At 52.7% G+C, this 12,398-nt stretch overlaps 1 protein-coding gene across 2 annotated transcripts in view; it reads left to right on the top strand.

Annotated features, from left to right (window-relative positions):
- Positions 1 to 3,374, top strand: part of AMFR (autocrine motility factor receptor) — a 37,747-nt gene extending 34,373 nt beyond the window's left edge. For both annotated transcript variants that reach the window (XM_032486345.1, XM_032486344.1), the window contains 2 exons: positions 775 to 959; positions 1,727 to 3,374. In XM_032486345.1, coding sequence (XP_032342236.1) covers positions 775 to 959; positions 1,727 to 1,874 — 333 coding nt within the window. In that variant the 3' untranslated portion in view covers positions 1,875 to 3,374. The remainder of the gene's footprint in view (positions 1 to 774; positions 960 to 1,726) is intronic.
- Positions 3,375 to 12,398: the final 9,024 nt, after the last annotated feature.

Raw genomic sequence — 12,398 nt, 5'->3', positions numbered from 1 at the left:
ATGATTCAGGCCACATGGTTCTCTTGAGGTCTTATCACTCGCTTGGCTGAGGGCAAGGAGATGTAGTGAGGGTGTGTGAGGGAAAAGTGTGCACTCCAGGAACTCTTAAAGATAGGCCTCTCAGCCTCTTCCTCCTCAACTCTGTGTCGCTTAGAGGTGCGCTGGGCTGACCCCGGCCAGCCTGGGTCTGGGTCTGGTAGCACAAGCAGCACAGACGGCCGGGCACCTGCCTAAGCCTTGGGGTTCCCAGGCGTTGCCTTGGCCTTCCCGGCTGCAGCCAAAACAGAGTCCCGTTACAATACCCTGTTATATGAGGAGCCACGTGATCTTTTATCGGTCTTAAAAAAAATAATTAGAATTTACCCTTTGTGTCTGGTTGACTGTTTTCAGAGTCAAGTGAAGGTATAAAATTTGTACCATAAATGCGATGACTTGTTTGAATTTTAAAGCAATTAGAATTGAACAGACAATTCCCAGAATGCAAATTAGCAGTTAACTTTATTATTTTCCGAGAGTACAGTTTTAAGGTGCTGATGTTTTTCATTAACGTTGACCGTGCAGTGTTGTCAGGTCCTGTCCTTAGTGGTACACATGCAGCAGCCTGCTCTCCAGGAGCCCGCGTCGCCCCTGCACATGTGCTCGCGGTTCCCCCACCTGCAGTCTGCCTCCGTTTGGGTGCCGAAGAGCGTTGTTTGGGGCGCTCTGGTCAGGTGGGGACTCTGCTTAGGAGGGCAGCCTGTACTCATGGCAGCCCCTTGCTTTCTCCATGTCCAGACTGAGCGCGTTCCGCTGGACCTCAGTCCTCGGCTGGAGGAGGCGTTGGACTTCAGTGAGCTGGAAGCTGAGCCCAGTGAAGGGGAGGACTTTGAGGCCCGGGGGAGCCGCTTCTCCAAGTCTGCTGATGAGAGACAGCGCATGCTAGTGCAACGGAAGGACGACCTCCTGCAGCAAGCTCGGAGGTGAGCTGATTCTCCAGCCCTCACTGGTGTGAATCTCGGGTCAGATTCCAGGCGCCTGGAGGCCTTTGTCATAGACGCCAGCATTGGAAAACCTATCGTGTCACCTAAAAATTCACATTTTAAACCTCTGTTGAAAAACCAGAGGGTCTGGTAACATTGGGCCCAACTGGTAACCTCCTCGGCCATACTTACATGGACAGCACTTAAGTGCCGGTGTCTTCTAGGCCCGTTATATTAGTTACTCTCATTCTCTTGACAGCTCTGGGACAGACTTGAAGCTGAAGAAACTGAGGCCTAGAGAGGTTAACTCTGGACCAGTGTCCAGCTCCCAGGTCCTCTGTCTTGGCACCTCTGTGCGCAGCCGGCCCGGAGCGCAGACCGTCTGTGTGCGCCCCCAAGCCCGGGTGGTGCAGCCGGGGCGGGGAGCGCTCTATGGCTGCACAGGGAGGGGCTTGTTAAACTCTTGGGGACAGGGCCAGTGTTCTGTTCCTGTGGGTGGGTTTGGTGCCCAGCACAGACCTTGTGAGTGTGGGGAGGGGGCGGCCGGAGGACAGGGCGGAGCTGAGCAGCTGCCCGCCGGGCCCTCCCTGGTGCAGGGAACTTGTGCTCCTTTCTTCAGAGAGGGGTGTCTTGTTCTCCGGGTGGTGCAGAGTGAAGGCTTCCTGACAGTCAGGGAAATGGGAGAATTACAGAAACATATTGAATGTTTCTGAATGTACGTGTTCCAGAGCTTCCCTCATCCCTCACGCAAATCCTGTTTTTCGTAGGCGTTTCTTGAACAGAAGTTCTGAAGATGACTCAGCCTCGGAGAGCGGCCTCCCCTCTGAAGGCACGACCTCTGACCCCGTGACCCTGCGTCGAAGGATGCTGGCTGCTGCTGCGGAAAGGAGACTTCAGAAGCAGCAGACCTCCTAGCGCTTCCTCGCCTCCCCGCTGCCTCGTCTGGAGCCGCGCGCCCACTGGGAGGCCTGTCCTCAGTTTGCCTGCTGTTTGAAGAAGTGGGCTTGACTGCATTGCCGCTGTATAAAGCATGTGGTCTTAATAGTGTCTGGACAGCTGACAAATTTAATCCTTTTTTGTAATACTTTCTATGTGACATTTCTCTTCCCTTTAGAAACCTTGCACTTGTTAACTCTAGGCATGATCTCTTCTGCATTGACCGGACTTTGAGGGGGCGGGGGAAGATCAAGAGGAAGTGGAGACCCTGAAGCAGGCAGCTTCAATGACTGCCTTATGCAGAAGTCACAGCAAACGCTGGTGTCTTTAGCTCCAGATTTGTCAAGAAGTGTGTGTGTGATGGAGGGTGGGGGTGGGGGTGGCAGGAGGAGCAGGGGGCAGGATCCGTAAAGAGCAGTGTGAGCCTGACTCCACACCGCTGGATGATCTTGCTGTCTGACTACTGTTCTTAGTGAGGAGGCATTCAAAGTGTCACAGAGGCCAAACCTATGGGCCCCTGGGCCCCTGGGTCAGCAGACATCTTGGAAAAACAATGCTTGGTTTGATACATGGAGCGGAGGAGGGGAAAGCCCAGAGACGTAGTGGGAGGGGGTCACCCGTCGTGTCTCAGTACATTCGGGACTGACTTTCTGAGCCCCCGATCCAAAGCTGGCTTTATTTCCGTTAATGCTGGTGCTCCCGCATCTCACGAGTACACCCTGTGTGTCTGTCCTCTCCTTGCACCCCCCACCCCCAACCCCCGATGTGGGGAAGGTCAGTACTGAAAGGGTTAAGCAGCAAGCTTTGATTCATGGTTTTAATTCCTTGGTCAAGTAAATTAGGCAATGCCAAAGGCTGTGGGTTTGGTCCTTGGAGAAAATGCGAGCCTTACAAGATAGGAGAGTAAATTTGGGGGGGCTTTACTGAAGAAATAAAAGATACCTTTTGTATCTTTCTTCCCCGGAGCCCTTCATTTTCATGACTTTGTTCCTGTTGGTTTAATTAAACATAGAAAGGTAAGATGTTGAGTCCGCCTGCTTTGGAGCAGACCCAGGTCTGAACTTTTTCAAATCCTCAACACATTTAACTTGAAGGATTTGAAACATGCAATCATAATAGGTTACACAGTTCAGTTTTATGTCCTTTCGGATTAAGTTTTTTTTTTAATGTTTGAAGCATAGTTTTATGGTAGACCTTTTGGGAAGAATCCAGTATTATCTAAAATTATTGTCAAAGTTAAATGTATTTTACATAACTGAAAGTTTTTAGAATGTTGAGAAGTAATTGAAAATACAGTGATGAGTAAATGTTTAGGCTGAGATAATTTATTTCAAATAAATCTTTCAAAAGCCTTATCTTGAAATGCTGTTAGTAAATTTCTGTGATTTTTTTTCCTTTTAAAATTTGTTTTGTTTTGCTGAGAGCATAGCTATTTGTTTTTATTGTAAAACAATAATAATAAAAGGCAAACTAGCCTAGTGTGTTGTGTGTGGCTGCGAGCAAAGGCAGTTTCTTTCAGAGGTGTGGAAGTTAGATCCTGTTTTAACTCTGTGTGTTCTATTTTGGTTGGAGGGTTTTTTCTATCCTTATACTTTGCATGTTGTACACATTTAAAGATGATGCCAATACCATGTGCTCTTATGTTTCAGATGTGTGAAAAGAGAAAATGTTTTGGAGTCAATTTCAGAGGGTCCTGAGACATTGGAATATAGCAATATGACAGTGATCAAAGTGGATGGCTTTAAATGACCCAAGAAGAGAAGTCCTAAATTCACCCTTAGATTTTACACTTAGATAGTAAAGGATTCTGTCACTAACTATACTGTCTCTTGGCTTTTGTCACTTCATGGGGGCCAGTCTAGACCAGTGTCCCGTTGCACTGGGTGGACCCTATCCCGTGGCCTCTCAGCACAGCCAGCCACTGTGCTGGCTGTCTCTAGGAGGGGAGCCCAGAGCGGAGGCCAGGCTGCTGGTTCGGGTTTGAAAACTGAGAAGGCATGTTCGGGTGCTCTGTGAACAGTGATGGAGGTGCCCTTGCCCTCTCCAAGCTCCTTTGGAAGTAGTCTTTGTTACTCCCTCCATTTTCTTTTGGCTCTGTTGACATCTTGGGTTCTCAGTTTGGTTTTTTACACCCTAATTTTGAGGCTCTTACATACCATACAGATTGATGGTCCTTGCAGATACTTCACTTGTGTTGATATAAATCCTGGGTGCCCCGGTGGCCACTTGGGCCTGGCTTCCCACTTGAGCTGTGTAGACAGTGTGCTCCTTTATCTTTAGCCAGCAGGCGTGCCCTCTCTGGGCGTAACTTTCCCCACCACGAGGGAGAGGGCTGGGAGCTCAGCTGGAGCAGGGGCTGCAAGTGAGAGGAGCCATGGCCCCGCCGCCCGGCTTGTCGAGAAAACCTGTGCCTGCCAGCCGGCCCTCAAGGCCCTCCGTCACCTGGAAGCCTCCATCTCTCACCTCATCGCCCTGCTTTTGTTAGAGGTGGTTCTGAACCTGACTGCACATTCGTGTCACTTGCGGAGCCTCGTGATGCATACACAGGCTCTGCCCCGACGCGTCTTGTTCTATTGAATTGGTCTCTCCCTGCAGCCTTTCCCAACAAAATGCTTCCTGATTCCACTTTAAGGAAGATAAGACAGAGAAACTTCTGTTTTTATCTACAAAATTCATGTGAAAGTTGGGACAGGGCCCTGTGATAAAATGGCTTATTTTTAGAGTAAGGTAAGCCACATGTAGAAGTCCTGGCATCAGCCTTTGGCTTGCGTTCCCCCAGACCAGTGTTATGAAGTCAAGTTGTGGCCAGGAGTGCGGTCTGCACATCAGCAGAGATGGTTGTGAGCCTCCCTCTGCAGGTAAGTTGGGGTGAGGGGAGCTGGCGGGAAAAGAGGGGTGGGCCAGGCTGGCTAACCAGGAGGAGGTCCAAGGGGTGCCTGAATCCGCTCTAACAGGAGGGAACTAGCCTCTTATTGTTTCATGGTTTCTGCAGCAGCATCAACTCCTATCTTCCACCCTCGCTAGATTCAAAAGGCCACTGAATTGCCAAGGAGAGGCCTTCCTGGCTGCTGATGTGTGGGGAGGAGTCCAAGTAACTGCCCTCAGCGAGCCCCTCCCATTTCCTAGGTGGCATGATGTAGCACTTGACTGCTTGGCTAATGAGAGATCCATGGGCATGATGCAAGGATTTTGGTGAGCTGTGTTCCCTCTAGGTCCCAGTCTCAACTGATCTGCAATTTACAGCAAAAATCTGGCAACCCAGTGGAGCGATAGTGAGACCCACTGCCTGAATTGAGAACTGACTCCATATGCCAGGCTGTGCTGATCTCAGTTGCCCCCTGTGTATCTGGCCTGCAGGGGACTTCCTGGCCTCCAGGTGCAACAGGGGAGGCTTTTACAGATGTACCAAGTGAGCGCACGTGGCCCCCTTGGGTGAAGAGGGCCAGGGCAATTTGGCCTCATTCTTGGGACCTCCCATTCTCCTGTGGTGGAGCAGATTTGGGATCACCTACTCTCCCCGCATTTCCCCCCTTTCCAATCCTCAGTTCCACCCTACACTCAAAAACAAACCAAACCAGCTGAGAGTGGGAGATGCCGAGCTGGGGGGAGGAGGGCATTTGCAGGCAGGAATGGCCTGTACCCCTCCCGCCCTGCTCCCAGGTGGCTGCGCTCAGCGGGTTCCCCTTGATGGCAGCACTGAGGGGGGGCTGTGGGGAAGGCCGGGGGAGGGGGTTCCTTGTCTGGCACCTGCAGCCCTACCCACCAGCTTCCCAGTGTCTGCAGCCCAGTCAAATCCCTCCTTCCCTTTCCTGTCACAGTGAAGCCCAAGGGTGAGACTCAGGAATACAGACAAACATTCTCTTTATTGAGCTACACATGAATTTTCCATTAGTCAGAGAAGTAGACTGGCAGTGTGTAAGATATCACAGAAACCTCACCGATTGGGAATAGAAAGGCTTAGAAAGACCCGTGGGCTTTTTTTTTCTTTTTTTTCCTTTTTTTTTTCCCAAGTTTTTTTTTTCTTTTTTCTGCATTTTAAACTTTTTGTGTTTTGTCTTTTTGCCTCTTTATCTGAAATGGCTGTGACTGGTCTTCTTCAGCAAATAAGTCTTAAAAGTGAAACCGTGAAGAGGTTTGGGGTTCGGATACTAGTCAAAGTAGAAATGACATTGGACTGATCATGATAACTGTAGCTTTCATGTAAACACTACATTCCATCTTTTAAAATTTTTTTGTGTTTTTTTCCATCTTGTGGTATTTAAATTTTTTTGTTTGTTTTTATCTGCAGCACAAACATCCCCACATGAGAAAGAGAGAACACAGGTCACTGAAACAAAGGAAAAGGCGAGGGGTGCGCACACAAAGGGAGCATCCTTCTGAGAGACAGAGAAGCGGAAATGGCAGCAGGGAAAACCACAACCCGGGTCCCAAAGACTATGAAAGCTGGTCCGGTATGTAATACATAGTGCTTATCAGGACTGAAATGATAACAAAAACTAAAACCACTAAAAAAAAGTGATAAAGGGTCTCTGTAGAAAGGAGTTGAGGGAAAATTGTTTTCTAGAGGGCTCTATTTATATGTATGTTCCGTATTTTGGGGCAGCTACTGGCCAGTGAGAGCTGTGCTTTTTCTATACAAACCTGGAGTGAACGTGCGGTCGGAGTGGCTCAGGGCTGGGCAGGGGGTGTGATCTGGAAAGTGTGGCCTGAGTGGCCTCCCGGGAACCAGCGCCCCGGGTGCACAGGCGGCACCTCTGCAGGTGGGATGGGGAGGGCGTGGGTGCAGGTGAGTATGTTTCTTTATTCAAAAAAAAAAAAAAAAGAGATGGATGAGATGGTGTTTTCCTTTTTCCTCTTTTTTTTTTAAGCTACAAAGCACATGAGAATTGATCTTTTTTTCCTTTTGAATTCTAAATGTAAAGACTCAACTAAAACCGGATTCTACAGCATTCTACAGAAATACACAGCCGTCAGTCACTCTGGGTCGTAGGTTAGACAGGGGCTTGATACAGAAAGGCTGTGTGTCTTACAAAGGCCAAAAGGTCATGCTACCAGGAGATCAACGTCAACAGCAAAGAGTCCATGAAGCAGTCTGTAGAGAGAGAGATAAGGGGGTCCAGTCTGACCATTTTCGTTGATTTAAAAAACCAACCAACCAACCAAAAAACCCTCCAACATGTTTAATAGTGTTGGGGTAAGGCCAGACGGGGCAGCATCACAGTGGGGATCAGGAACCCAGGGGAAGCCCAGACCGGGCCCCCTCGGAGGCCTCAACCCCAGGGACCCTGACCCTGACCCGGCCAGGTCTGCAGCTCGGCCCTCCCCTCGGCCACTCCTGCCCCTTCTCCATATCGCTCCCCTTCTGTCTCCTGCCCTCCTGGAGCAGGGCTGGCTTCCACTCTGCAGGTGACCTTGAGCCATGCTTTGCACGGCCCCTCCCCTCAGTTGCTTTTAGAAAGCGGACCAAGTCTCCCTTTTCTCTGACTCTTGCCTTGTTAAGATGAATAAAGAAAACTCAGGAGACAGTGGGTTGGTCAGAGCAATGATTCTTCTAGATTCTTGAAATTAACAACCACCACCACCCCAAAGAGAAGCGTCCTTAATTTTTCTGTTGGGAGTACAGGGCAGGAAGATGTTTGAGGTGTTGGCCATTTTTTAAAGGGTTCTGGAGTTTGCACAAGAGCAGGACAGAACCGAGAGCACGCAGCTCAGTGGGTGGGAGCAGAGGAACCGGCTGGACTAATACCAGGCCTTTCTTTGTCTACCTTCTGCTCACAGAAATGGGTTTTGGAGAGTAAAATCACGTGGCTGTTCTTAAAAGGATGGACTGCCAAATCAGGACGCCCATCACAACGTGTGTGTGTGCGTGCGCGCACACGCATTCATGTGCTGTCCCAGGAAAACCTTGACGATCAATGGAATGGTGGTCAGTTCTGTCTGAAGCTCTTTCTAGTACAAACTAAAAAGAAATTTTAATATATATTTGTCTACATATAAGGTTTGTTATGCCTTTTTAAAGTTTATTGACCAACTTGCATTTGTTAGTGGGGTTTGTGTGTGTGTGTGTGTGTGTGTGTGTGTGCAAGCTTTTCTGTGAGTGCTGGAATCATTACCAAATAGGTTGCTATACAGGACAAGAGGTCAGTACAAGCCGCAGCCCCGGAGGTTGTTGGCAATGATGATGTCAGTGACGGCGTCGAATACCACCTGGATATTATTCGTGTCTGTGGCACAAGTCATGTGACAATAAATTTCTTTGTTGGGTGAGCGGTTTTTGCTTTCAAATTGTGCTTGGATGTAGGCAGCGGCATCTTCATAGGTGTTGGGGCCTGCAACGAGACAGAGAACAGTGGGGAGGCCCTGGTGAGAGCTGGGGTGGAGCGGTGTGGCCTTGTCTGGGAGGCAGGATGAGACAGGACAAGGGATGGGGACGGAGGAGGCTGTGGGGCACTTCTCCAAGGTGGAGCAGCATCTTACATTCAAACCACGTGTGGCGGAGCATTCGCCTGGTCTGTGACGGTTCCAGTCTTTTCCCTCTGTGTTCACATTGGGTCTCCTGGGAGCCCTGGGTGGGTAGTGGCCACAGGCTACCGCTTTTGCTTTCTAGATGAGCACACTGAGGCCAGCCAGGTCCGCCATCCACAATGCTCACCCTTGGTCTAAACCAGTCCCACTGCTTGTGATACAGCAAGACAATAAAGTTTGACAGAAGAGCTCACGGTGGGGTAGTGGCCCAGGGCATGCTGAGTGCAACGCCGGGCCTGCTCTCCTTCCTGGATGCTTTCTCTACTGAGAAGCCACCCAGCGGAGCTGGGACCATCTCTAGCAGTCCCCGTCCTTGGGTGTGTGGCCAGGAAAGGGGGGCATTGGTACCCCACAGGTGGGAAGTTTAAGGGGCTAACAGTGTGTATAATACCACTTGAGGCCCCACTGCCCCCTACACTTCCCTGGCTGTCCCTTTGATCCTGGCTGGGACCTGGTGGGGGATCTGTGGGTGAGGTAAGGACAGTCTGCCCACCAGCTGCAGCCCAAACCCTGTTGCTCTATCCTGCAGACAGCTTTCAGTTACCGTAAAACATGGACTAAAAGACAGAATTGCCTGAAAGCCCATCAAAGGAAGACGTCTGGTTTTCCTCTGCTACTAGGATCTGGCCAGCATGGAAATGATACAATCTGATGTTGAGGGTGTGGGACAATCCCTCCCCCTGCCCCACCCTGCTTGCCCCGTTCTCTAACGGCTGGGTGTGAGTCACAGAGCAGGCTGGGGCTTAGGCCGCTAGAAGGCCTCTGCAGCCAGATAAGCAAAGGCGAGCGGTAAGGGGTAGGGACATCCCTGGGTGGGGGTCAGGACGGAGACCAGCTCTGGAGGCCCACAGGGCCGAGCCTCCTCAACCCTGCCTTTGGCTGGCCACCAACGGAGTGAGGCCATCAAGTTACTGGCAGCTTACAGGCAAGACACAGCACCACAGTGGACTCCATCTAGGACCCCCTGTCCAGAGACAGCCAGGTCAGGGCACTGACAGAGGTGAAAAGTGGGAGGGACTAGGGGATGCCCAGTTCCTGCCTTCTCAGTGTCTGCCCGGCGCTCACTTAGAACTCACTTCAGATACTCAGACAACCACCTGCATGCCCCCGGCCCCTCCAGCATGTTTGGTCCCCACATGCCTTGGCACCTCATGGGGCTACCATGTTAGTGACCATTTGTCATCCATCTTGTTGTCTGAACTCAAACTGGATCTCTCTGGAGGTCCTGCAGAATTCAAACATTTCCCAAATTTTGACTTTCCCTGGGGGGGGATCCAGCTCCCCATTAGACGCAGCAGCAAGACTGACCACTCCTCGGGCCACGGCCCAAATCAGGCTCCAGTGGAGCCAGGTCCCTGGGGACCAGGAAAAGCCTTAGGGTCAGGTCTTCCCTGACCTGAGAGCGCCTGCTGGAGCTTGCAGACTGCTGAGCCCCCTCTGGTCACGGCAATTTTGTAAAGACCCGAATTGGTCCCAAAGGGCCTGTGCTGAGGCTGGGAAAGGTCAGCAGTGGCTGCCAGGAGGGCGACAGCAGCTCGGCCCACAGGCACTGCCCTCCTCGGCCCGGGGCAGCGTGGGGCTGGGCCTTCCCCGCCTGTCCTGCCCTCCTGGACTCACGCCACCCTGCAGAGGGCACCTCTTCCGTGGCTGGTTCCCCCTTCCTTGGTTCCCATCCTCCGAATGGTACACAGGACAGTCCTAGCAGCTGTGCAGACCTGGCACTGGGCCCTGTCTTCTCCTTTCCCCTCCAAGCCCGCCCTACGCTGTGGGCATCATTACTGTCTACTCTGGTGCCCGGACCAAAAATGAGGCGCAGGTGGTTCACTTGCCCGAAGCTGCAGAGTCTGGCTCCAGAAGCTGCTTCAACCTGTCTGCCTGCGGGGACTGTGCTCCTGACGTGTGTCGGCCCTGAGAGCCTGCCCCACCTCCCTGTCCGTGCACCGAGGGGAGGGCGGGAAGCTGGCAGGTCACATCAGGGAGGAGACGGGCTGCGCTCAGAACAAACCAGTGGGCCCTCCTCCACCTCCACAGCCGACGCTGAGGGCAGACTCTCCCCAGTAGTGGAGAAGGGCGCAGGGGCCAGCATCCGTCTCTTCTGGAATCTGGCTGGGCTTGGAGACCCGTGTTGCTGTGGGAGCTGAACCCGAGCCCTGAGCTCTCACTGGGGCTGTCAGCAAGTGGGTCCCTGGCCCAGCCCACCTGTGACACGGCCTCTCCTGCCAGCCCAGGGGCCTCTAGAGGCTTCCCAATCTCCAAGGAGATAAAAGCCAGGCTCCAGCCTCCCATCAGTGCTGCCCCAGCCTTTAGCAGCAGCCGCCCTCCCTCAGCAGCAGAGACAGCTCCACCACGGGAGGAGGAGGAGTGACACATTCCTCTGGAACCAGATGGGAAGGAAAAGCCCCAGAGGAGGTGGAAGAGAGGCAGGTGGGGATGGAGGCGGCTGGCAGAGAGTTGAGGTGGTTCGATTTGAGGAAAAGACCAGGTGTGGAGGAAGAGGAGGGTGGAGATGGGAGTGGAGAAGGGAGAGATGGGGCAGGGGTGGAATGTTCTGGGCACAGGCAGGGCCGCTGCTGCGGAGGTGGTCTGTCCCATGTGCCAAAGCAGGAGAGAGGCAGCCCAGGCCCCACCCACTGGTCACATGTCCACCCTTTCTAGTTCAGGCAACTTGCCGTGTGGCCGAGCAGTGGCCCAGGGCAGAGGTTAGCGGGGACCACTGGTGAGACTAGGGGAGGCAGGAGAACAGAATGAAAAGGGACAGGGAAGCTGGGAGCCTGTCCTGCCACATCACTCCCGAGTCACCTGGTCGCCATAATGGCCACCTGCATCAGCAGGGTCCATTTCCCACCATGCCCAGGGCTATGCTCCCTGCCTTTCCCTCTGCACCTGCCAGACCCCTGCAGGGGCACCTGTATCCAGCCAGCACCTGCAGCCCATTCCCTGAGCCTGTGGAGGAGACCCAGCAGGTCCCTGGCAGGGTCCGGCTTCCTCCCTCTCAGGGACACCACCACACCCACCTGTGTACTCAGGAAAGCAGATGGTCAGAGGTGACTTCTTGATCTTCTCACCAAAGAGATCTTTCTTGTTGAGGAAGAGAATGATGGAGGTATCGATGAAGAACTTGTTGTTACAGATGGAGTCGAAGAGCATGAGAGACTCGTGCATGCGGTTCTGCAGCCCAAGGTGGGGAGGGAGAGAGTCAGACAGACAGCGAGAGGGACAGACACGGAAAGAGAAGACAGTTAGGCATGAGAGGGAGGAACTGGGCTACTTGGCAGCTCAGGAGGGGCTCCTCTGAAGGCTGACAGAGAGAACCATCTAGCACAGCTTGATGCTTCAAGTTTCCAGCTTCATTCTACACTCCCTGTCCCAGGGCCAGTGGCAGACACTGGAGTGGGAACCAGCTGGGTAAGGCTGAGGGCAGGGCGACCAAGCTCTCCCCTAGTCATGGGAGGGTCTCCCCACACGTGTGTGTTGGGGGTGCTGGACGGGAGCCTGAGAGCTGGGCTTCAGCCCTCCGTGTCCAGACCTTGCCTGTTGGACCCAACCTGTCCTCTGGGAGTACTGAGGGACTCTAGGTCACTCCTGTGGTCTGAGGAGAAGTCACGCCAGGCTCCTGCCAGCATCCTCAGGGGCCACCACTCCAGGGAGACACCCCTGCCCAGGCTGCCTGCGGGAGGGCCTGGGGACTGGCCATGCCCCTCTGGCCAGGTTAAATTCAACCACATCTGGCCCTCCAAGGAGTTTTAAAGTACTGCAGACGTAAAGAACTGCTTTGCACATGAGTCTATTTAGTAAATGAGTGAGTAGGACGGGCACTCCAAATAAAGCAGGATCCGAGGGGGCAGCCTTCTGCCCTGGGCCAGGATGGACTTCTACTGTGGGCTTCCAGCACGTGAACTGTTTCTTGGAGTCTGCTCTCTGTGAACGAACCCATTTCTGCCCAGGAAGGTGGCTCCCCTATGAAATATCTCTCCTGGG

The sequence above is a fragment of the Camelus ferus genome, chromosome 9 (assembly GCF_009834535.1).
Source record: "Camelus ferus isolate YT-003-E chromosome 9, BCGSAC_Cfer_1.0, whole genome shotgun sequence".
NCBI lineage: Eukaryota > Metazoa > Chordata > Mammalia > Artiodactyla > Camelidae > Camelus > Camelus ferus.
The sequence above is the reverse complement of the archived record's forward strand: the minus strand, read 5'-3'. Positions and strand labels throughout refer to the sequence as shown.